The following is a 23,579-nucleotide window of genomic DNA, read 5'->3' on the forward strand; positions in this document are numbered from 1 at the left end:
GCCTTCTCAGATCATCTTTAAGGCAGTAGCGCAGCACAAAGCCCAGAGACCACCCTGCATCAACCAGAACCAGCTGCCGTTCAGCCTCCCTTTTCCTTGCGGCTTCGAACTTTGAATGTATCCATACGCATAGATAGCCCTGAACACTAACCAGCCAACTCCAAGTGCGGCAGCCGCTGTCGGATATTCCAGGCCAGCGAAGAGCATGAAGATCATCGTCTGAGGCATATTCTCCAGGAGGTTGCCGTGGGAGCGTTGGGAGCAGTTGAACTTATGTGCTGCTTGGTTCTCCTTCGCCTGTTGCTCGCTGGCATAAGGATTGGGATACGGCACCTTTGCAGGCTTCCGCAAGGACCCCGAAACGAGGCCTTGCCCAAATGCCATGACTGGTGTTAAGCCCAGGGCGACCAAAACGACGTAGCTGTCACGTTAGCTCTTGGTGCAGGTGGTCGAATTGGCAGGGACTCACCCATAGTTGTCAGGGACTGTGACCGTGTAGACCATGTTGGCTACAGCTTCTCGTTGACTAGAATATGGTAGAAGTTCTCCGTATCGTTGCGGTGACGGTCTGAATGTTGGCGATGGCAGCAAGCAAATATCCAAATCAAAATAACAAGCGCCCCCATAATAAAGGCAGCATCGTGACGCCAGCCTAGCCGTCTCGGACTAATTTCTCTCCGATCATACTTGGACCGAGGTAAGACGGCATGATTGTATTTCCATCCATTCTTCATTCTGCGGGTAGAGACAGTTTGCAGGACGCCTGCTCCAGCAGCATCCTGACTTGGGCACGTAACTTACATGATTGCCAGTTTGCAGGCTGCATCCGCAGATGGCGGTAAATGAAGGATGAGTAATTGGAGACCTCCACAGACGTGACTGAGTGTGATGAGGAGAGATGGAAATTCCGAGCGGGATTGGGCCTTTTATATCGAGGCAGACCAGGAGAGCGACTTGCCTTTCAAGTACTAGTAGTCAGTAGACCATGCAGGCCATTGTGATTGCTCTGGCGGTCAGATTGCGTGACCATGGGAGGCCTAGTACCCGCATGTTACCTACCAGGTAACTTGTCAGTGTGTAAGGCTGTGCCACAATTTGAGGACGCCCTTGAAGTCAGCCTTCAGGCAGCCCAGGCCCCAGCGGGCCGCTTTTTAAGCATTCAATGACGCACCTTTCGGCTTCAACGCGACTAACAATTTTGATGATGCTTCGATGGTTGTCCTGATTTTTGTGGTTTCCAACGGTCCTCAACGCAACCACAAATGTGCCTCAAGTCTGCAGCAATCTGCAAAACTGAATTTGCCCTGACTTACTCAACGAAACGATTGAACATAACATAAAAATGTCGAAGAATGCGAGGCTGAAGACATGGACATTTCCACATCAGAGACAGAGGTGGGAACGTCCTTCCTGCGCATTGTGAAGTGGTTTCTAACACCTTGCAGAAACTCCGAGCGGCTTATTGCCCTCCCCTAGATGAACCGCTATTCTATGCAATCTGTTCAGAATATGAGCTTCCACGAGATCGAGATGCCTTGAGCGCAATCCTTGACAGCCTGAAAGGTAGTGCTTTGGAACAAGCGGACACCGAGTTCGACCCGTCAGGCACAGGAGGCCTATCACGTGCACGAGATGCCACGGAAACTTCGCGATCAAGCCCGGAGGATAGCTTGTCCAACGGCGTTACGAGTATCACAATAGGTCTTTCCGACCTAGGATGGAAAGATTCAGAGAGCCTTGGCCACGATCTGGATAGTTCGACATTGGACCAGAAGACAGATTGGCTGCTGAACATCTTCCCCGATATACCAAGGCGTGAACTGGCCAGTATTCTCGAAAGTCATGGTGGCGCTTTAGATACGGCTACGGACGAGTTGCTGAACTTGTCATTTCTCAACCATGGATATGAACCAGAACCTGCCGAAGATGTGCCGGTCCTCAAAAGCATCGACGCATTTGTGGAAGGAGTGCAGGAGCCTCGCAAGGGTAGAAGGAAGAAGAAGGCTAGGACGAATGAGTCATCACGAGCAAGCTCTGTCTCCTCTCCGACCCAGCAGGGTGAATATGCGCCTGCGAACGTGTGGTCCACCATGAGTCAAGACGTCGACTTCATCTGTTCAAGAACAAGCCTGCATCCTCAAATGGTAAGATCAACTTACCACGAGCATGGGGCACGACTGGCGTCAACTATCCGTGCTTTGGCAGTGAAGGAAGGTACGGAGTGTGGTCGCCTGCAAGAAGTGGATCCCCTTATGGAATTGCAGATCTCCGAGTTTCAGTCGCAATTTCACCATGTGCCAAAGTCGCAGTTGTACGGCGTTCTGATACTAGCTCGAAAGATTCCGTCTGCTGCGTACGAGCTGCTAGAAGCTATGACAGCACCAGTCACAGACGAAAGCTCAGGCCGAATGTATGCGCAGTACGCACCTGTTGATCTAAAGGAAAACACGCCCTTCGAGTCATCAAATAGGACCAGCCGGACCATTGTCATGGCGGGCCCTGGTAGAGCGTCCGCTGCAATCTACAGAGCAGCAGCGAACCAGAGCTTCGATCAAGCTTCAGCTGCGCACAAGAAAAGCAAGTCTGATAGACTATATGGTGGAGTTGCAGCATATCACGCGGAGCTCGGTCGCGAACGGGCAATGGCAGCCAAAGAGCTCAAAGCTGCAGAAGCAGACACTCTTGTAACGCGCCAGTCCTCCTCAAATGTGCTCGACTTGCACGGAGTGAGTGTTCAAGATGCTGTGCGCATTGCCAATTCTCAGACACAGAGCTGGTGGAGTAGCCTCGGAGATGCGAAATACGCCTCGGGAGGAGGTGGCCCTGCCAGAGCCGGCTTCAGGATAGTGACCGGAGTCGGCACTCACAGTAAAAATCATGCTCCCAGGATAGGGCCTGCGGTTAGCAAGATGCTTATTCGAGAGGGGTGGAGAATAGAGATTGGTCATGGTGAGCTAATCGTGACTGGCAAGAGTCGACGTTGAATGTCGACTTGGAAGACCGGACACCCATAATCTGTGTCTACATATACGCGAGTGAAGAAGAAAGTAAAGAGTCGTCAAATCCCGCATCAGAAATGAAGCTACATTCCAAATGCTTCAGCCTCAGCCTCGCAACCCATAAAATGCTTCCACAACCAGTCCTCTAGTCTGACCAATGACATAAGCCTTCTACCCCAAGATCCGTCATCAATTGCATCATTGCGTTTTTCGAGTTGCAGGCGCAGACACAGTTAGCGACAATAATGCAAATACTCGTACAAGACGACTTCACTATCTTTCTATTTGATTCATCCCTTCACAGCCAGAACTCCATATAACTCGCAGTTATCTTCGACTTCCATATGCGCTTTCCGTCGTTTCCCAACATCGTCCGCACACTATACACACTCGGCAACGCCACAGCACGACTACAACCTCTGCGGGGTACTTCCAACGTATCGCTCTTTCACCGCGCCACTGTCTACAGATCTATGCCATCGATACCACTCCTAGGCTCTCTGTTCTCAACTTCTTCTTCAGAAAAGATGTCGTACCCAGACGGACGCTCAGACGACGAGTGGCAGGCGGTCTTGAACAAAGGTTCGTCTTGGAGATCTTTGCAAAAAGGTCCATAGCAAGAAGTGGTTTACTGACATTGGTTGGGCAGAACAATTCCGCGTCCTCCGAGAAAAAGGCACCGAAGCTCCCTTCGCCGGCGAGTACGACAAGCACCAGCCGACCTCCGGCGTCTACACCTGCGCCGGCTGCAACGCTCCGCTGTACAAGGCGGATCACAAGTTTAAATCTGGCTGCGGATGGCCAGCGTACTTCGACAGTATCCCTGGCGCCGTGACGCGGCATACAGACCGCACCTTTGGCATGGAGCGGACTGAGATCGTTTGTTCAAACTGCGGGGGTCATCTCGGCCACGTTTTTAAAGGAGAGGGATACCCCACGCCGACTGATGAGAGACATTGTGTCAATAGCATCAGTTTGAAGTTTCATGATAAGGATGATCCGTCGGCGGGTATCGGGCAAGCCAAATAAGAGGTTTAATCCTCCGTGAGAATCTGGAGGCAATGAGTGATAGTGGCAGTTGCTCGTACGAGTACTGCCGTGGTGCCTATGTATATACTTTATGAATACCATCAATAAGACGTAAGTCGCTCATCTATGTCAAACACCCGTCTCATGCCTGCTGTGCCTTTGAAATCACTCTATATCGCAGCCACTGAATGGTTTGGTGTTCAAGATCATTTGTGACTGATTGCTTGGCAACGAAGGAGAGTGGCATTGGTCGTCTGATGAGAAATGTGTTGAGATACAATAGCGAGGCTGGATATATGCACCACACACTGAATCGCGCCATTGCCACCGCTATGTCTGGAAAACCTCATTGTTCAGATTTTGCCTCTTCCAGAAATGTCCATCTATAGTTCAGCCACCTCGGGCCCGATCCCAGGAAAACTCGACGAATGGTGGCTTGGGATTTGAACAGAGATATTGTTCATGGTGCTTTGGAGTTCAGGGTCGTGCGTGAAATCCACCGAGTCCTGGTGCATTTGTGAGAGGAAAGCAAAGAGGTTGGTACAGTGACCCTCGGAGGCGAGCTGTTTCACACAGCTCGTCACTTCTGGATCGCTAAACACAGCGCCGCTAGGTGTCGCGACCGAATTGACGGCATTGTCGAGGTCGGTCATTGCAGTCTCCAAATTGGGGTCGTGCGAGACGTCGACGCCCGAGTGGGCCAGTCGTTGAAGAAACTCGAGGAAGCTGTTGTACTCGTTGGTGTCGATGGTGGTGCCCTCGTCTGAGTGGACAGACTGTATCTCGCCAGAGATAGCGCTTGGGTCAAAGGAAGAGCCCGCCTCAGCGTTGCTTTGAGCCATTGTGGATGATTTTGACTGGACAAGGGATGAAATGTCTTGAATTCGACGCAACTTCCTGTAAGAGAATGTGGTTTTGGATGACAAGATGATCTTTCAGGTAGAAGCCCTGCGCCAGTGTTTATAGCAAAAGACTTGAAGGACTCCTGCCGGCCCACTGCGTGGACTGCACCATGTATGAAGATCCAGAAATATCCGTCTAATGTTGGATATTACGGGCCAATCTGCATTTATAGTATGGGGTTGATGCGCTACCACGTTGTGACCAAGGACGGCGACGTTGGATTCGAATACCTGACTTCCAAAAGACCTCGGTGTAAAAATCCTGTGCAGACCGCTGCTCAGCTGAGACGACGGACCCATGCTTTTTGATTACAGTAATGTTGTAGTGGACGCTGATAAAAGAATTGCTTTGGTAAGCATATATCAGACCTGACGGATGTCGAACACGGTTTTTGACAATATTGTAGAAAGTCCAAACGAGATGAAGTGGATAATGGCTGACATCGGTGTAAGGTAATTATCCCCAGACTCAGCCTCGTGAGATGGTATGGGCAGGCCAGGATGGGTCAGTCCGGTCGCTTACTTTTTGACCCCACCGTGCTGCTCCTCTTCTCGGTGGTAACAGACCAGGACGTCTGTCAGGTCGTCTGCGAAGAGATGCATTTGCATGAAATTGAGCAGTAACAAAGTGAAGAACGTGCGTGCCACCAAACAACATTGTAAGCGTTCGGCGTGGCAGCTCCAGGTCAGGAACTGCCTCTTCCGTTCGACAGCTTATTGTTGCCAGGCTTGGACTCCTTCGAATCCGCGTATAAGCTTACAGTCTTGGTATATCTTGGCGTATATAGGTGACCTAGGGGTCATGCGAATCCCCGCATGAGGCATGTATGGTAGGGGGATTGTCTGCCACTCTAACCCACAGAGGCGATTCAAGAGCCGAGTAGTGCCTACCACTAGTGAAGGAGTGAGAGTCGTAGTCGAGGGAGCCGAACTCGTTCAACATTGCCGCTTGCTATACTTGTCCCGTGAGGGTTGGCACACACAGGGCTGTTTGGCAGAGCATGGCGAGGAGCTTGTCTCCATGTTTCCGGTTATACCTACATGTATGTGCCGCCGAGAACCAGCTCGTGGTAAAGGCGAGCGAATGACTGAGCCACAGGAAGGGCTGATATAAGCAAGTTCGCAATAGTCGATTCGTCGTGTCAATCTGGCGATACGAAAGAACCTCTTGGCCGTCTTGGTGAGGTGCTAGTTTCGTGTCAGGGTTATAATCCTCGTCCGGCCAAAGACCAGTCCGAAGATGACAGCGTCCATTCAAGAAGAGCCAGAATCTTCGTCCCGAGAATGCTCTCTTTCGGTTCGCCGAATCAAGCGCCTCGCACGACTGATGGGCTGTTCGTGTTCGCAGCTCCAGGCCATGACCTGGATGAGGAGGTTCAATACTTCGGTGAAACCTGGAAAATGTTCTGCATCAAATATTTTTTCCATTTGGCCAATGATGTAGTTCCACCTAATTTGCGCCGCAATTCCCGTCAGATCAAGGTATAAGGTTTCGATGAAAGTACTCAAGGCGGCGTAAAGGATATATAGTGCCCATCTCTGCATTGGTGATACAGCACCTTGCGCACCATATTTCCTGACGCTCTGCAACCAACCCCGTCCGAACTCCGCAGCATTCTTTGGTGGTATCAGGCCGGCATGGAGCAAGTCGAAGCATCTTCTACACGACTGGACAGCTTTAGTCATCGATGAGAATTTTTCTGGCACTTTCAATGTTGGTCCAGATGCTGTATCATCTGTCCAACCAGAAGCGAGAGCGCTGGTTGAGTCGTGGAAATTCTGATTCCCATCAAGGGCGGGTTTGATGACCGTCTTGATGAGATCATCATCCTCAGGACGACACTCATCAGAGTTGGGTCGCGCCGTATTGGTGTCTGCAATCGCTAGGGCTGAATTGAGATGTATCCGAGCAGCTTCTGTGCGACGATGGCCAAGGTCGTATATCCATGCAAGAATACTAGCGATCAACAGGTCAGGGATCGGGTATTGCTCCCTAGCCATGAGGCCCATGGCTGTCGCATAATATCTTGTTGAATTTGCAGTGGAAACAATCCCTCCTTCACCGGGCAGAAATTCGACATTGTTCGACCGGAACTCATCAGTTATCGCAACAGCAATGAGGAGGTCTCTGCTTGCTGCGCATTGCCAAGCGGAGCCTAACATGGTGTTCAATAGCGGTTTCGGGTAAGCGACGGCTGTTGCAAGAAATGGGCCAGTCTTGCATTCGAAATATTGAAATGATCGTGCTTCTGCAGCGCTGCGGAATGGGACGAGAGGAGCCAGACTGGTGGGAGCTGACAAATTGCTCTTCTTCGCATCATCAGACGTTGCTGAATCAGACGCTTCCTGCGCTGAAGACTGTGATTCCTCGACTTCTAGTGTCGGTCCAGGAAGTTCAAAGATCCAGGTTTGTACAGGTTCATATCCCAGACAAGCGATCCCTCTCCGACTACATTGGTAGCACAACGGCTTCCGTTCATCACATTTGACTCGCCGCTTCCTGGGAAGGAATAATATAGTGAGTAGGAATGCAAGGACCGCAATCATAGTGGAGGCATATATGTGCCAGTGCACTCACTTGCAGGTTTTGCAACCAGTGCGAACTTTTGGCGCGTGGCGCTTCTTTCTCTGTTTTTCCAATGCCTGAGCACTATCACTGTTGACCACGACCACCGAGTCTCTAGTGGCCTCCAATGATGGAGTGGAGCTCTCTATGGGTCGCTTGCTGTCGTCTGTCGCTTTCGCTACCATGCTGTTGCGGCGCGTGGAACTGGGCTCTTCAATCAGTCCTCGAAACCGCCGCGCTCAATGCAGTGACTGCGGCCCATGTTTCGCATAAGTACGACAACGTCAAACGATCTGAGCAAGAGTGGTCAAGGAATCACCTTCAATTTAGCCCCTACCTAGGTACCGAATGTTGTATCTACGTCATACCTTGGATGGGGAAACTCTCAAGGTATTATGCACATCCACCGCTATCTCTCTTAGCGCCGTGCCGTTTCCGTTACGACTTGGTTGTATGGAGTACAGAGTGAGGGATCACCTGTTCGGCAACACGGTCGAGCAATAAGTCGAAACGAAGTAGAAGTCGTTCGCAAGATGGTTGAATACAGCAGTACTTTGAATTGACCTGAGTTGCCTACAGGTAGTGTCGAGATAGATGACTTCGACGATCGGCGTGCTTAGGTAAAATTGTAGGCGCCAAGATTGGAGCCGTCTCCCGTCGCGCCCCCGAGTCCTCCACAGCATTTGACGTCTGTGTTGTGTAGGGAGTCTTTCAAGTTATACTCCTGGCCTCAACGAGCACACGAGCCTCCAATATCCTGCACCGGAAACGTGTTCATATCTAACACCTTGAAAGCTACCCTCTTGCCGCAGCCCCAACTACGTTACATTACGTTGCACGACCACCCAACAAATATCCTATGTCACGACGACCTCCCGCTGACAGGGCGGCACAGAATGCACAAACCCTCAAAGCCCTAGTCAAACTTGAAGGCAACAAAGTCTGTGCCGACTGCAAAAGAAATAAACATCCACGATGGGCAAGCTGGAATCTGGGCGTCTTCGTCTGTATCCGATGTTCCGGCATACATCGAGGCATGGGCACCCACATTAGCCGAGTCAAATCAGTTGACCTAGACGCCTGGACCGATGAACAACTACAAAATATCCTCAAATGGGGCAATACAAGAGCCAACAAGTATTGGGAGGCGAAACTGGCGCCTGGACACAGCCCTTCCGAAGCAAAGATCGAGAACTTTATACGCACCAAATATGAATCCAAGAGATGGGTAATGGATGGCCCGATGCCTGATCCATCCACACTAGATGCCGACGGTGACGATAACATGCCCCTGAACATTGTGCAAGAAAAGGCCAAAATCGAGAGATCAGCGTCACAACGTCAGGCTCCTGCACAACCACAAGCGCAGTCTCGTCCAGCAGCAAATGTTAATCTGTTCGACGACTTCACCCCTCCTTCCCCTGTGAGGCCAAGCACGGCGGACATCGTCGGGACGAGGCCGACGAGGACTGCTCCTCCAGCTCCAACTCCAGCCTCCAGACCAGCAGGCAAACCGCAAGATTCCCTGTTGAGCTTGGATTTCTTTGGAAGCACATCAGCGGCTGGTATGGGCCGACCTTCAAGTGCGGCGTCCAATCCTTTGCAATCGACCAACACCAGAGGCGATCTGAAAAGTTCGATCTTGTCATTGTACGCAAGTGCGCCCAAGCCGCAGCCTGCACAGCAACCGCAACACAACCGTGAGCCTTCGTTTGGCGCCATGGCAGCACCTTCAGCCCCTAAGCAGGATGCTTTTGGTGGTCTGGCGGATGCGTTCGGCGGACTGAGCTTTCCCAGCACAACTACAGCCAAGTCACCTCCGCCGCCAGCACAGACATCTTCCAACTTCTCTGCATTTGGCAGCCTCACCAGTTCCCAACCACCGAAAGCTGCACCCTCGGCACCACAAATTACTTCTCCGCCTCCTCTTAGCGGTGGTGGTTTCTTTGACAGTTTGCCATCCAAACCTCCTGCGCCAAAACCTTCAGTCATGTCGCCAGCGGCATCTAACGGATTAGATTTTGCCTTTACTCAGCAACCAGCCACGCAGACACCAGCAGCAGCACCGAAGCCAGCTGGTGCTTCCATTCCTGTGGATCTGTTTGCAGCCGATGATTTTGGAGGGTTTGCCAGCTCGACTCCCGCTTCACCACCGAAACCAGCTCCGGCGACCGTTTCTTCACCACCGGCTAGCACAGCAAATCTGACCTCGGCCTTCAATCTATCCTCACCGACGGTGTCCGCACCAAAACCTGCACCTCAGCCAGCAGCTCAAGCATTCAAAACTTCTGCAAACCCTCAAGGTAATGCAGCAACGTTTGATCCATGGGGATCTAGCAATGACAGCCCGTGGGGAGCACCCGAACCAGCTCCTGCGAAGCCGGCGCCGCCAACGGTCGATTTGGGGAAACCGCCCACACACATCACTCCTAACGACATCTCCGGTGGATGGGGAGAGCCAATATCATCCAGCAGCAAGCCGGCACAGCAACCAACCGTGACGGCCGATGAGGACTTTGGAGGATGGACATCAGCATCGACGACTCAAACACCCGTGGCGCCTCCGGCCAAATCCGGTGGTAGTGGATTTGGAGCTGCATCGGACCCATTTGACAACCCATGGGGTTGATGGCTTACTATGCAAACTCAAGTGCCAGTTCATGAAAGGGGAATGAAACATCTACGTAGCATGAGCATTGATAAATAGACGAAGTTGCAGATAATGTGTTGACGGTATAAAAAAGCAACGACGCCCGTCGATATATGCAGCTTTTCTCATATCACTCCGTATCGTAAATCATCATCTCGTCCCAGTATGTGAGCCTACTACAGCAATGCTATGAGATCTGTCAATTGGTGCCAATTTGACTTGGATGCAGCGCCCCCACCCTCAGAAGTTACGGCACCACCAAGACCCTAAACCCCGACACCTCGGAGCAGGGGTTGATAAAGTTTCATTGGCCACACCAGCGCGGCTCCAGTGCTGGATATCACGACGAGCCTGTTTTAGCACGGAGCACTCCCTTGACATCCCAGAAGACCGATTCTTCTGGTGTATGGCATACATGGCACACGCTCTCTCCACGTCCTAAATTCTATGACCGGTCGTCATTCAACCGCAAACACCCTGCCTGCTGCCTCCCGTCACGGATATCCCCTTTCGAGATACTTTAGCCGACCGAATCCGATGATCACAAGAGTTCCTTCAGGAGCAGCAACCGACCGGCCATCGCGCGCAGGAGGCGGGCCAGGAGGAAAGCTGTTACCTGTCGTTCCACACGCTATTCTGGACAGAGAGTGTCGACTTTGGCTCGAAAGCCGCTGATCCGACCCATGCAGGTTCGTCTATGTCATGATTCCTTGACCATTCGCTGCGGTGTTGGAGAAGAATATTGTAAAGTAGTGGTGGATGCGTGTGCGCAGTCCAAGCATATCTTTCACACATGGCATGCTAGGGGTCCGGTATAACTGACACGATGACCTTTGCAGAGTTCAACGCGACCTAGAGACACGGGCGCGAGCTTCGCAGCCCGGAGAGGGCATCTTCCACACTTGTCGATAAGCGATGATAGCCATCATGTCACCGAAACCATCGGTTACCTCTACGATGACGATGTCGAATCCGGCCCTCGAAACCCCAGAACATACGCGCAAGAACATGCAACTTCACATACTCAAAGGCTAGCGCACGAGACACGCAGGGCAGACGAGAGATCTCCAAGAAAAGTCCCTTCACAGCGGAAGCCAATGCCCGGCGGAGAGGTTTCGAACAATAATGCTGTCACACAATCAAACGGGCTCTCACGAGGCCCATCCATACAGGGTCACCCTTGGGATCGTAATGGTTCGCCGCTATCATCACCAACAGGGACAAGAGAACGTTCGCCATCGGACACAGCTATTTCTCCCTTTCCCCTGAACGATATTGACTACGAGTCCAGTCCCGCCGGGTTGGCGCAAGAGTTGAGCAATCTACAAGCTTTGAGGCGGATGTCAATGAGTGTGGGCGCAACCGATGATCCTGATTTACCCCAACTCAATGCCGCCGGGATGCCCAGTGCGCCTGAGTCGGACTCGAGTGAAGATGATTCATCAAGACTGTTCTGGGTGCCCGCTCGTCTGCATCCAGAACTAGCCCCCAAAGAGTTCAAGACCTTCCTTGAAAGCAAGGCGGAACAGATAAGACGAAGATCAGGCGAGCTGTCAACTTTGGGATCACCATCATCTTCGAGGTCAAATTCATTGACTAGCGATGGAGGAAGCAGTAGCCTACGTCGCAAGAAATCGATGTTATCCCGACAAATCAATAGTTCCGTTGGGTATGAGGATGGGGCTGATCGATTGGAGAGGAAGAAGTCCCAATCGCGACGGACAACACCTCAGGATCCGAACTTGCAGGAACTAGAATCCTTGGTGGCTAACACTGTAGGTCTGTCAAGAGTGAGTTTGGACGAACCAGTTGAGGACGACGCCGGAGACATCATCTTGCCATCTGTTCCGGGCTCCAGTCTCAAGCGATCAACAAGGACAACTTACAGACGCGGCGGCAGCGTAAAGGGCCGAGGGGCAGACAGAAGCACTTATGCGCAAAGAGCGGCGAGAAAAGCGGCGAGTGAGAGTCCTTCTGGGAGCAGGCCTGAATCCCCAGAATCTGGCGTACCCGCGATTCCTCCTATCCCAAGCTTTGCATCCATGGACGTTTCAAACCTCGCTCAGACGTTGAACGACCCCTCAAGCTCGGCCACCAATTCAAAGAATGTTGCGGCGAAGACGAACTTTTCGAGACCAGCCGGCCGTGAAGTGTCTTCATCGTCGGCCAGTTTTAGTTCATCGGTGCCGTCCACTTTTGACTCCATCTTTAGCGAAGATGATGTTACGAGAAGAGTGAGCACGTCTAGCATGCCAGAGATGCAGAGGCAGTTACCCACCTCTAAACCCCTCCTAAATCCCAGTACACCAACCGAACCAAGACCTGTACCGCAGATTGTGGAAGTCCCACCACCAGAAGAGCCTCGGATAGCTGCCCAGCCGCAGCGAGCGTCTCCGATACAGACAGGACAATCACCTTCACAACCACCCCTGCGACATCCCGAGCGAGTGTCGTCGAGAGAGGATAAAGCCAGGAAGGTCTCTCCCCAGAGACCTCCCATGCCTTCCAAAGGCTCTCTGCCTAATGTTAATCCACGCCCATCAGCGCCCTCGAATTTCATGCCGCCTCAGCCGAAACCCACGCAAACCCTTGAACAACCTTCACCTCTTCCGGGCAATGACACCAACACGAGTAACCTATCTTTCATACCCACACTCACCGTGGACAAACGGGCGGACCACAAAAAGAAGGACGACAGTAAAAAGTCCAGTTGGAGCTGGCTTTTGGGCAAAGAAGAAGGAGAAAAAGAAAAGGAAAAGGAAAAGGCTGAAAAGCCTAAAGCCAAGATCTCCAAACCACCCCAACAGCACGATAACACTCGACTGGATGTTCTCCAAACATCGATCGACGGATCCGGCAAAGGTCGTGAGAGCATCGTACTCGATCGGGATGGCCTGAAACTTGAAGAGGAGCGTAAGAAGGAAAGTCAGCGGAAGTCATTTGGCAACGATACGAAGAAAGAGAAGGAGGGCCTGTTTTCTTCGATTTTTGGAGGAAAGAAAGCCAAAGGGGACAAGGAGAGCAACTTGAAGAAGAGGATTGAACGCGCTCTATCACCCGAACCACCTTACCGAGAACTCACGCCCGACGTTGACTATAATTGGACACGATTCTCCATCCTGGAAGAAAGAGCAATCTATCGCATGGCACATATCAAACTGGCCAACCCACGTCGCGCCCTCTATTCGCAAGTATTATTGAGCAATTTCATGTACAGCTATTTGGCGAAAGTTCAACAGATGCATCCGCAGATGAATCTGCCTACGAGCGCAAAGCAGCAACGGAAACAACAGCAAAAAGACCAGCAGCCGGAGGAATTCGCGCAATACCAGAGATATCAACAGGTGAGTTTCTTATGTTTGAATTCAATTCGAGGAATGTTGGGCTAACAATTTAATCAGCAGCAACAAGCACAACAGCAGCAGCAGCAGCAGCAATCGCATGAGCAACAACAATACGGTGCTCAAGCGGATCGCGGTGATTCGTCTGGATATGAGTATGAAGGCGGCGCTGGTCAACGCCCGATGTCAAGAGGCAGCAAGCACTCGACTGAAAGTAACGGCGGATCATCATATAATGGTGGGTACAACCAGTACCATCAGCCTCAGCAGGGACAATACGGATCTCAGCTGGACGACGACGATGACGATGATATGTGGTGATACCTCTATATGGGCTCAATGGGGCAGAGGGATTTTGCTTTCATTGTGTCCGAAAGATTTTGTCTCTTGAAGGGGACTATCTTCTCCTGACCACGGCCCCATAAGAGTCGAGCCACCTCCTCTTTCCTTATAGCATAGCGGGTGGACGGGAGTTCTGATGGGTATATCATTTTCTGACAACGATATGTGGTAATTTCAATATATTGCCACTTACTCCATGCTGCGGGCGTTGCAAATGCCAACTTTCGTTGAGGAGCTTCTTCATTGTGAAGGCAGACTCTAGCGATTCGATGATGTACGAGATCTACTAATCATCACTTACAATGTGATATTGTGATGCATCTAAAAGTGAAAGCCAATCCTTTCAGCCTCGCCTACGGCTTTTTTGTTAGTGGCTGCGAACGAGGCTGCGCCTGATCTTGCCGGTTCCTCCGCCTCCACATCTCCAACACACGCAACGTCAACTGTCTGTTCTTTGTGCCCAAACCCAAATACTCCGTGACCGCATACACTCCTGACCTTTCGCAAACCATTCTGCCTTGTCCTAGCAAGCGACCTGCGCACGACTGCAGACCGCACAGCAACACACGCTCCCACCGATTCCCACCATCGTCGCTACAGGTCATCATCTCCTGTGAATTCAGTCTGCCAGACTCTTGGACTTCAATCCGAGCACGGCATCCAGAGCATCCACCGCGGACATCGTCATCCTGAATATCAAGTAAATATTACTATCAGGCACCATGTCGGACGCCTACGCTCGCGAAGAGTAAGTCGGCCCTGTTACCCCTAATCTATTCCCCTGCCCCTCAAGAGATCTTGCTAACCACTCTTGAACGATGTAGACAGAACAATGCCCTCCTCTCATCACTGTCCCAGAAGACCTCCGCCCTCAAACACATCACGCTGGACATCTACGACAATGCGCGCTCTCAAGAGACACTGGACAACACCAATGAAGTCTTCAGTAATATGAGCACGAGTATCCGCGGGTCGGCGGGACGCATGACGCGCATGGCAAAACAGGGCGATAAGATGGCGATACTGAAGTTAGCCGGGATTCTCATCGTTGCCATGCTCCTGATATATTGGGTTGGTGGATGGATTCTGAGGTTGATCTTTGGGAAATAGATGGGTGGAAATTTGCAACGAGATAATGGCTAAATAACAAGGACTGCTTTGACGTCACGAGTGTGAGGAAAGAACGCTCGGGTATGTTCACGGTCGTCCAGCAAGCGACTGAGACGAGGAGAGAGTGAGGCCAACTTGAGAGAAATGCGGCCTGGTAAGGGACGGGTTCCCTATCCCGACCGATTATGCTGGGATGGGGGCTGCCAGGAAGGCTATGTTGAGGCGGAGCGGGCAGATTCCGTCTTCTACGATGATACAACACCGTACGACCAATACACAGGGGACAGGACAAGGTGGATCCAATCAGGAATTGCCCTGGCGACAGAGGGGGTTTCCTTCTCGATACATGGCGCACGAGTGCAGCAATTCTCCAACAAGGGCGATACCATGGAGGCTCGTGATGGATGGCAGGCAAGGAGCTGTTAGCATTGTATAGTATTGTCCAGCGCTGTATATGGCGTATAAATCTAATGAATGCTTCCGGATTCAAAATGGGCTGTCAATAGGTGCTGCCGCAGGATGTCCCGAGCTGACACTTGTAAGCGGACCTGCGCCTGGATGCTAAACGGACAAGAAGGCTGAGAAGAAGAGGGGTACAACGCATCAGTAAATCATGACATGGCTCGCTTGTTCTTAAAAGGAAGCCCTGGCGTGTCTAAACATACCTTGATCTTTATTCCTAACTCCCATCCGCGAATAAGCAGGTGCCTGTCGTACCTTGATACCTTCCAAGTAGCGGCCCCCGACCTCAACGCCTCGCTTTTGGAAAGTATCCCTGATGCTTAATGACCCAGAACTCCTTGTCCATGGTGCCCTCCGATCCCAAAGTCACGCTGGGCGGAGTCTTCCTAAGCCTCCTATGTGTGTTACATGGCGTCCTCGAAATCCTCGTCCTCTTCCGAATCGCCCTCCGGCTCCGGTTTGACGTCCAGCTCGTTCTTAGCATCGCCGTTCGAGTTGGAAGCACCATTCTCAAATTTCACCCTCTTACTGTCCCGACTCCAGTCTGCGCCAAAACTCGCCGGAGTATTAGCATCGCTGCTCGGTCCGCTCTCTTCGTCAAACTCTCTTTTCACGCCGTTGATGGGCTTCGAATCGAGTGCACTCGCTGGCGTGCCTACATTGCTGGTGCCAGCGACGTCAACATCCTCGAACTCCAGATCTTCGTCTTCGTCCTCGTCCTCCTCTTTAGCACGGATCTCCGCCTCTTGCCTCTCGCGCTCCATCTCGGCCATATAAGCCGCAACTTCATCCTGAAGCATCGTGGTTGCATTGCCTGCTCCAAGATCAGGTTTCTTTTCCTCGTCGTCCTCTTCCTTCTTGGGGATATAACCGTTCGTATCTGTATCTTCTGTCTTCATACCCGCAGCACTGCCAGCTGCGGCTCCAATCGCACTGCTCGTGTGCCACTCAGGCAATTGGTTCTGCTTGGCCAGTAGCTTTCTTCTTTCCTCTTTACGTTCGGCTTCTTCTCGGTCATGCTCTGCACCACTGGTGAGGTTGATTGCCAAGTTCTCGGCCTTGACCATCTCCGGCCCACGCTTCAAGTTCTTGTTGTCCCGCTTGAGTTCAACGTATTGGTTCTGCTCCTTCCCACCACGTTCTCGGGGAACGTCTTTCTTCCTGTCCCAGGCCGAGGCGAAGTCGTTCTCTGGAACGTCCTTCCTGTCGATCTTGAGAATCATGTTGTCGAATTTCTTAAGCTGGTCGTTCAGGCGTCGGATCTTTTCGTGATTGCCTCGATCTTGCGCTGCCTGCACATTTTGCTCCAGTATGCCACTGCAGCGGTCGCAGTAGAAGCCCTCGGGTCCAGCCTTGTCTAAGATCTCCAGATCGTCATACTCGGCTTTACAGCGTGGGCACCGCCAGTCTTTCCTTTTTGTTTCGTCCTGCTGATATAGAGCCTCCACCTTCTTACGTAATCTCGCGATGCGGTATTTGATGGCATCAATTGCCGGATGGAATGGACAGTAGTAGTATTCTCTGGGACTTCCGCGTTGAGATCCAACTCTGACTTCCATTCGGGAATGACTCTGAACAAGGCGGGCGGCACGAAGAGGGTTCATAAGACTTCGAATATCCTTAGGCTGCGCAGCAACGAGAACTGTGAGGTCGTCCATTTGTAGGACCGAGTGAAGCATGAGGGCGTCCACGATGAGAATCTGCTTTGGGTGGGTAAAGAAGGTGCGGACGGTCGTCCGGATGAGCGTCTTTGCTTCTTCCATAGCGTAGACTCGTAATTCGATCGTTGGAGTAAGGGATAAACGATGAGTCTATATCTGGACTGGGGATAACCAGGCGGCGAAAGAATAGTAGGACTCGAGATCCAGCTCAAGGAAATGAAGAAGGTGGTACACCAGCCATGTCAGTCCTTCGACGAGCAGTGAAGCTGTTGAAGGAAAGAGCAACGCAAGGCCAGTCAAGGACAGTGGATCTGCCGCAGGAAAGATGATCTCTGACTGCGCGAGTGAGACGGAAGTTGCAGATCAAGTGAAAGGCAAACGTCAACTCTACGAATGCGCCTCACAGAACCTCTGAACCAGAAGTTCCAGCCTTGGCGGGATTTACATACTTTGCGGAGAAATGGTGTACCATCTAGTTTTTAACTCAAATCTCATTTCAACCTCATCACCCAAACGCCCATATTGTTGACATTCTTGTTTTGCCTATGAGAGGTAAGAGGACCATGGCCCAACACCTACTCACAGTAAGTCAGCAGCACAAATAGTGCGGTTGTAGGCGAGGTCATGCTTTGCCCCAACACGCTGGCCTGCTCCGCAGCCATACATGATGGCGGCCAATGGGCTTCACCACCCCGTCTGTGCCGATGCATCGCCATTTGGGCACTGGTGGCAGCCTTTTCGACCATCTGCATATACAGGTGAATGAGGGGAACGTCCTGTGGTCCTCCACTGACACCACGATTCCTACTTGAAAACTTCAACTTGAAGCACGACTAACTGGCACTTGGTGTTTGTGATTAAGTCGCCAATACCCAATCTAAATCTGCACCGCGCTTCCCTTGTGGAGGTACGTCAGTGGACTGTCGTGTCAGCACCATCATGAGTGATCTTCAGCCTCAACCTTCTCGACTTAATTTCTCTTGGAGCGTCGATACAGGTGTCGGTAAGGTCGTCAGTATCGGTACGGACCTACTGCGCGCATGCACGAGTGATAATGTCCAGCCTTTGGCCCTCCTGGCATGCGAAAAACTCGGCGCACAATTGGCAATGTGTCCGGAGACAAGGGTGAAAATGGAGCAGGCTGGACGGCGCAAACATACTTCATATATCTTGAAGAGTCTGGGTGCCAGTATTGGGTATATGGCTGGCGATTCTGCTGACTATTTGGCATCGACGGACGCAGGAAGTATGTTGTCGCTCCGGCACAGCTCTTGTTGTCACCCTACGCTGATGCACATTCAGCCCGCTTTCTCGGCCTAGCAGCTACCTTGCTTACTACAGGTCTCAATTTCGATGCTGCTCAGACGCTGCACACGCTTCTGAAGGAGTTTGCTCCCAAAGATCAGATGCTGCCTACCATTGGACAACTGAAACAACTATTCGAAATACTTGAGCCGAAACTGAAATGTTCAGGGTTCGCCGACTTGCTACTCGGTTGGAGTACTCTAATTTACTCGCCAGGCGAAATCATGGAGAAACTTTGTCTTTCAGACTACCTTAGTCACACCAATGACTCCGGCTTGCACGATGAGCAAACTGCCACGTCGACCTCGACGTCCACAGTATGTATCCTTCTTTGAGCGTATCGTAAGGGACACTAATGTGTGGGAGATGCTCAGACGTGGCACAGATCCGAAAAACTTACAAAGCCCCGTCGTTTCCGGTGCTGGACGTATCAGGAAACCTCAGGTACCTTTATGGAAAGAAAAGATTGGGGTAGCTGCCAAAGATCCTAGCTACTTACCCTGCAATGCATGCCCTTCGGCGACGGAAATTGCGAAAATGATGAGAGCCATGGCTGAGATCGAACGATTGGGAGAGGCAGTCTTTGCCATATTTCAGATCCCAGCTGACTTTGCCATCTGGGTGATAGGCCTGATCAGGTGGTGCACCGGCACACCTCCTTCCCTTCGCCCTGCCCCCCGGGGTCCTTTCGAGTGTACAAATTCGGAACGATGCGAACTTATCCAAGCAGGAAGCAGAATTATGCTCCACATCACGCAGATACGTTCTGAGACATGGCTCATACAGACTTTCCGAGCCAGCAAAGGCCAAGAGAGCCTCTTGTGGGAAAGTCGATCTGCTTCCGACGTGTCTGCCTCCAACCGTTGGTCTGGAATGGTGTCGCTAAAACCATACTTACAGCACCGCTTGCAAATTTTGCGGGATGTGCACGGCTTAGATCATGTGAGCCAGGCCATGGTGCTGATGGCAAGTAAGCTAGTTCCACACATTTATCTTGGCAACAAATCCATCGATGATCGTGGTGGCATGAAGGCTTTCAGGCCTGTCGAAGAAGTGGTCGGCCTTTTTGAGCGACTGCTCGAGACTAAACATGACCTGGACATTGGGTGTGTGCTCGATCGATCAGAACTATTCTGGAGCAACATGCCACTAGATGCACTTTCACAAGCCGCTGGACTCTTCATCGACCTACTAGCACTCTCCACCATTGACAATGCGTACGATGATTACACCAACCTCCACATCGACACGATGGTGGCAGCACGGTTACGGCTACCTAGCCTTTTTGAAGAAGTACTCTCTGTCCTGTCAGATACTAAGACCGACCTCGAAGGCTTTTGGATGACTTCCAGGGAAATTTGCGAAATGGCATGTACCGTCACTGGTACTCGCCTTCCAGGTGCATTTCTGGGACCAACAATTTCAGCCCGAAATGGTCAAGTCATATTTATGACTGTCATAGAAACACTGGAACTTCCTGTCAATGGCCCTTTGCGTTTCCAGGTCTTTCCAGGTAGTTTGATCTTCGCAGGAGAGCGTTGTGAATGTGCGGAAGCGTGGGATTATACAAAGCTGGGCGACTTGCTTGACGGCCTGTTTGACAACTCGAGAGATTTGAAAAGCGATCTTTCAGACTCAGCTTCCCCTATGACGAACAAGTCACCCACTCCGTGGAAATGGTTTCGCGGCAAAGGTGACAACTGCATGAACTTTTACTTTGCTCTCGACGTCCGGCAGGGGTTTTCGATATACCCTTGGCGCTTCACGGAAGCCGCAGAAATCATGTTCCCTTGCCAACAGGTCTGTATGGGGGAATGCAACGCTGCGGAGCCGTCCACTACCGAATCTAATGACATCGTCCATTGTCAATCCCTGGTCGCGGCGCTTTCTTTCCAAACATCGCACCGGATACGAGTCCTCGAATTTAGGCGCGGGAAAGCCTATCTATTGTTCATGCAAGCCGTAGTGGCTCATGTTTGGAGATCATTCCCGGACACAGAAGCTCTCCGGACACACAGCACCATATTCGTCAAAGGCGACAGCTGTCTGTGGCATGCTTGCCAGGAAACAGACCGCTATCTGCGTGGTCATGCTGACAAACGAATGCGCGGAATCGTACTAGCATACTACCGCCGAATACAAGGGATCGATCAAGTACGTCAATACTGTCGGGCTGTATCGTTACTGAAATCTCCCAAACATATCTATCAATTCATATTGAGTCTCAAGACGTCCAACTTCCCCGTCCTCAGATACCTATCAGTATACGGCTGCATTCCGTCCGACGCCCGTTGTCCCAACTCACTCGGACTAGGTCTCAAATGCGGATCCAACCTAAGACAATCTTCGACCAACTTGGTCAACTTCGACGAGTAATGGCTGCTTCGATACCCGCCGGGCCCAAATGGCGAGTATCCACAACCACGCAGCTCATGTTCCGACCTCTCGCACCGGTCGACCATCTTATCGAGCTGCTCGTTGTACAAATCCATGGTCATCAGGCCGTAGATATTGGCGCCCACTTGCCAAATCACATGCGCGATGCTGTAAGGAGATTCGGACGTTCCCAGGACTCTGTGCCGCCAATTCGAGCCATACCTGCCGCGGTCGCGTTGTTCCTGTGAGCAGAGTCAACGTGAAGTCCGCAGAAGTCCTTGCCACAGCCAGAATACTTACCGGAGGCATCCAAATGATTGTACCATAGTTTCTGTATTTCCGGCTGTTGTTCGGATCGTCCCTGGACGTGTACTCGGCCATGCCCCAATCTCCCACCTTGAGCGTAGGATACTGCATCTTCGTTCTATCGGGGCGCGGATCGCCTAGGAGGACTACACTGCCGTCAGAACATCCATGTTGCCTTGTCAAAGGAAGGCTCGTTACTCACCATTTTCATGCTTCAAATCCAGGTGCAAGACATATGGATCTCTGCCGGGTATCACGATATCGTCAAAGCGCACCGTCCACATGTGGTACGCAGCTAATGCAAGGCCATGAAGCGCCTGCCATATGAACGCCTCCGGAATGCGTTCCCTGTGGAATCTCGTCAGCACATCTCACCTCCTCACTGGAATGAATACATACGGTCGCCCAGGATGTCTCCTATTCCAGTCCTTGTAAGATTCAACCAGACTATGCAAAGACCCATACTTGTAGTACTCGAGGTAATATCTCCACTTCATTGGAGACTCAGCGGTGTAGAACTTGAGACCACGCAATTCAGTTGAGTTGTTGCACCCGTTCTGAGCGAGACCTCTCATGATCAATGCTTCCCAGGGTAACGTCGGGCTTCCATCCGCCGCGACCTCCCGGTACGTGTCGATGTCGGCTTGTTTGATGGCAATAGTATCAACAACATTTCCTCGACTGTCGTATTTGGACCATTGGCCGACCATCCCAAAGGCGCCACGGCCAAGCATATCTGTACACTCCCAGTCGGCATCGTCGTCCTCCTTGACTCTGGCTTTCGACAAGGCGAACGCTTCGGCCTGTCTGTCAAACCACCTCTTTAGTCGCCATCGATTTATCCGTCTTTGCACTTTGCTCCGGTCGCGAGTCCAAGGTGCGGGCTCGTAAGCCCGACCTCCCGCTTGTACGACGGGGAAGAGTACCATGCTGAGGTAAGGGCTGATCGCGAGAGCCACAGATGGTGTACAAAGCTCGATGACAACTGTGCGCAAGATCGAGTTGTGGTAGCTGCGAGTTCTGCTGTAGTGTATATCTCTCACGCGCAAGGAACGCAAAACTAAAAGTGTGAAATGAGCAAATCAATGGAAAGGGGACACTCGAGCAGATCGAGTCGAGAAGCGTACAGTCTTCCATTTCGACTCAGCACTCCACGACAAAGGAAGGAGATTTGAGGTGTACGTGACAATGAGTCCGGATGCGGGTAACTTAGCCATCTTTTTGTTGCTTTTGTGAGGACAGAGGAGCAAAGCATCAGAATCGGTGAGCTGTCGAGTCTGCCCGAATCCTTTGTCCACAAAAAGCAGTCCTTTGTCAACATCGACAGTAGCGCACCCATTCTTGACACCGCAATGTAAACATATTTGACGTTTTCATCGACCGCCGACATATGAGTCGTTCTTTGTCAGGTCTCCTTTTGACTTCGTAAATGATGGTTCCACTCAAGGGAGAGAAGCTTTGAAAGGCGTCTTTAGGTGCCGAACTGAACCAGAGGTTTACTAGTTAATTTGGCACTGCTGTGTAATGAAACGCGGTGCCACATTCCTAATCCAGCAACTCCTCATGCCATTCTGGGAAATCTGGCGGTACCACTCAGCGCACTACTCGCTTGAGGCGCCTTTGCGTTTGTCCATGTCAGAAAAGTAGAACTTTTCTAGTAGTTTTTCGTCTGATGGGTCATGAATATATTGTCGTAACCCCTTTCGGGAATTCTTCATGCCCTTTGAGGAAACATATCATCTTCTTTACATCAACGCCGCCTTGTATCGTCGTCCGAAAAAGAAGAACTTTTTCAGTAGTTTTCCCAGTGCTGTATCATGAAACACTCAGCGAACTCCCAATGTAGCGATCCCGGCTACCTTTTCAGGAAAATATCCTTTCTCGCACGGGGTCGTCTCGGTAGCAGACCAGGCTTCGGGCAGGCAGATATCGCCTTTGTCGACTCAGAAAAGTAGTAGTTTTTCAGTAGTTTTTCGACTGCTGTGTCACGAAACGCTCGAATACTCCCGAAATGGTAGTCCTCCTTCCCTTTCCCAGGCAGGAGGTCTGTTCACTCAAGGCACCTTTGTCGATTCAGCAAAGTAGTACTTTTTCAGTAGTTCTTTCCTGATGGGTCATGAATAAAGTGATCACACTCCCATTACGGTAAGTCTCTATACCGCTTCAGGGAATACACCTCTTCTTGCCTTTGGCGGTTTCAGTAAAGTAGTAGTATTTCAGTACTTCTTTGTCCGCTGGGTCACGAAATACCTGGCCAGACGCCCGTTGCGGTAACTCTCTATACCGCTTCAGGCAGTCCGCCTCTCTTGCCTAAGGACGTACGTAGCCTGCCTCCAGGGCACTTTTGCCTTTCATCCATTCAGAAGTTTTTCAAACCTTTCGAAGTAGTTTTCGACTTGATGGGTCGTGAGATAGCCGCTGGTTCCCCAATAAAGCAATGTACCCTACCTTTCTGGGAGAAATGTCACTTCTCTCGATGGGCCAGCTCGATAACTAGGCAAGGCACCTTTGTCGATCTCAAAAGAGTAGA

The 23,579-nt window shown here is 51.3% G+C and overlaps 10 protein-coding genes across 10 annotated transcripts; 6 read left to right on the plus strand and 4 right to left on the minus strand.

Annotated features, from left to right (window-relative positions):
* Positions 1-6: 6 nt before the first annotated feature.
* Positions 7-504, minus strand: EDD37DRAFT_609886 (glutathione S-transferase; the record flags this gene model as incomplete). Its single annotated transcript, XM_062815168.1, has 2 exons — positions 7-421; positions 470-504. The coding sequence occupies 2 exons, from the start codon at positions 502-504 to the stop codon at positions 7-9; spliced, it is 450 nt and encodes a 149-aa protein (XP_062669561.1).
* Positions 505-1,070: 566 nt separating this feature from the next.
* EDD37DRAFT_432947 (uncharacterized protein) lies at positions 1,071-3,125 on the plus strand. Its single transcript, XM_062812694.1, has 2 exons — positions 1,071-1,395; positions 1,446-3,125. The coding sequence occupies exons 1-2, from the start codon at positions 1,369-1,371 to the stop codon at positions 2,982-2,984; spliced, it is 1,566 nt and encodes a 521-aa protein (XP_062669562.1). The 5' UTR covers positions 1,071-1,368; the 3' UTR covers positions 2,985-3,125.
* A 1-nt stretch (position 3,126) lies between these two features.
* EDD37DRAFT_432948 (methionine-R-sulfoxide reductase SelR) lies at positions 3,127-4,174 on the plus strand. The gene is made up of 2 exons (XM_062812695.1): positions 3,127-3,581; positions 3,649-4,174. The coding sequence occupies exons 1-2, from the start codon at positions 3,344-3,346 to the stop codon at positions 4,026-4,028; spliced, it is 618 nt and encodes a 205-aa protein (XP_062669563.1). The 5' UTR covers positions 3,127-3,343; the 3' UTR covers positions 4,029-4,174.
* A 1,940-nt stretch (positions 4,175-6,114) lies between these two features.
* Positions 6,115-8,165, minus strand: EDD37DRAFT_433269 (uncharacterized protein). The gene is made up of 2 exons (XM_062812697.1): positions 7,509-8,165; positions 6,115-7,430 (listed from the first exon to the last, which is right to left on the minus strand). Exons 1-2 carry the CDS (start codon positions 7,679-7,681, stop codon positions 6,185-6,187), a joined length of 1,419 nt encoding a protein of 472 aa, XP_062669564.1. The 5' UTR covers positions 7,682-8,165; the 3' UTR covers positions 6,115-6,184.
* A 26-nt stretch (positions 8,166-8,191) lies between these two features.
* Positions 8,192-10,306, plus strand: EDD37DRAFT_632171 (uncharacterized protein). The gene has a single exon (XM_062816701.1). The coding sequence runs from the start codon at positions 8,356-8,358 to the stop codon at positions 10,123-10,125; it is 1,770 nt and encodes a 589-aa protein (XP_062669565.1). The 5' UTR covers positions 8,192-8,355; the 3' UTR covers positions 10,126-10,306.
* A 165-nt stretch (positions 10,307-10,471) lies between these two features.
* Positions 10,472-14,156, plus strand: EDD37DRAFT_632172 (uncharacterized protein). The gene is made up of 3 exons (XM_062816702.1): positions 10,472-10,835; positions 10,986-13,490; positions 13,548-14,156. Exons 1-3 carry the CDS (start codon positions 10,830-10,832, stop codon positions 13,806-13,808), a joined length of 2,772 nt encoding a protein of 923 aa, XP_062669566.1. The 5' UTR covers positions 10,472-10,829; the 3' UTR covers positions 13,809-14,156.
* Positions 14,157-14,551: 395 nt separating this feature from the next.
* On the plus strand, positions 14,552-14,939 carry EDD37DRAFT_609893 (blocked early in transport 1; the record flags this gene model as incomplete). The annotated part of the gene is made up of 2 exons (XM_062815169.1): positions 14,552-14,577; positions 14,654-14,939. The coding sequence occupies 2 exons, from the start codon at positions 14,552-14,554 to the stop codon at positions 14,937-14,939; spliced, it is 312 nt and encodes a 103-aa protein (XP_062669567.1).
* A 646-nt stretch (positions 14,940-15,585) lies between these two features.
* EDD37DRAFT_433448 (transcription initiation factor TFIIE alpha subunit) lies at positions 15,586-17,522 on the minus strand. Its single transcript, XM_062812698.1, has one exon. The coding sequence runs from the start codon at positions 17,162-17,164 to the stop codon at positions 15,806-15,808; it is 1,359 nt and encodes a 452-aa protein (XP_062669568.1). The 5' UTR covers positions 17,165-17,522; the 3' UTR covers positions 15,586-15,805.
* Positions 17,523-17,908: 386 nt separating this feature from the next.
* On the plus strand, positions 17,909-18,861 carry EDD37DRAFT_433515 (uncharacterized protein). The gene is made up of 4 exons (XM_062812699.1): positions 17,909-18,308; positions 18,365-18,536; positions 18,584-18,684; positions 18,734-18,861. The coding sequence occupies exons 1-3, from the start codon at positions 18,002-18,004 to the stop codon at positions 18,621-18,623; spliced, it is 519 nt and encodes a 172-aa protein (XP_062669569.1). The 5' UTR covers positions 17,909-18,001; the 3' UTR covers positions 18,624-18,684; positions 18,734-18,861.
* Positions 18,862-20,574: 1,713 nt separating this feature from the next.
* Positions 20,575-21,978, minus strand: EDD37DRAFT_650778 (kinase-like domain-containing protein; the record flags this gene model as incomplete). The annotated part of the gene is made up of 4 exons (XM_062818285.1): positions 20,575-20,985; positions 21,044-21,195; positions 21,252-21,397; positions 21,449-21,978. 4 exons carry the CDS (start codon positions 21,976-21,978, stop codon positions 20,575-20,577), a joined length of 1,239 nt encoding a protein of 412 aa, XP_062669570.1.
* Positions 21,979-23,579: the final 1,601 nt, after the last annotated feature.

The sequence above is a fragment of the Exophiala viscosa genome, assembly GCF_022695815.1.
Source record: "Exophiala viscosa unplaced genomic scaffold EDD37scaffold_6, whole genome shotgun sequence".
Taxonomy (NCBI): domain Eukaryota; kingdom Fungi; phylum Ascomycota; class Eurotiomycetes; order Chaetothyriales; family Herpotrichiellaceae; genus Exophiala; species Exophiala viscosa.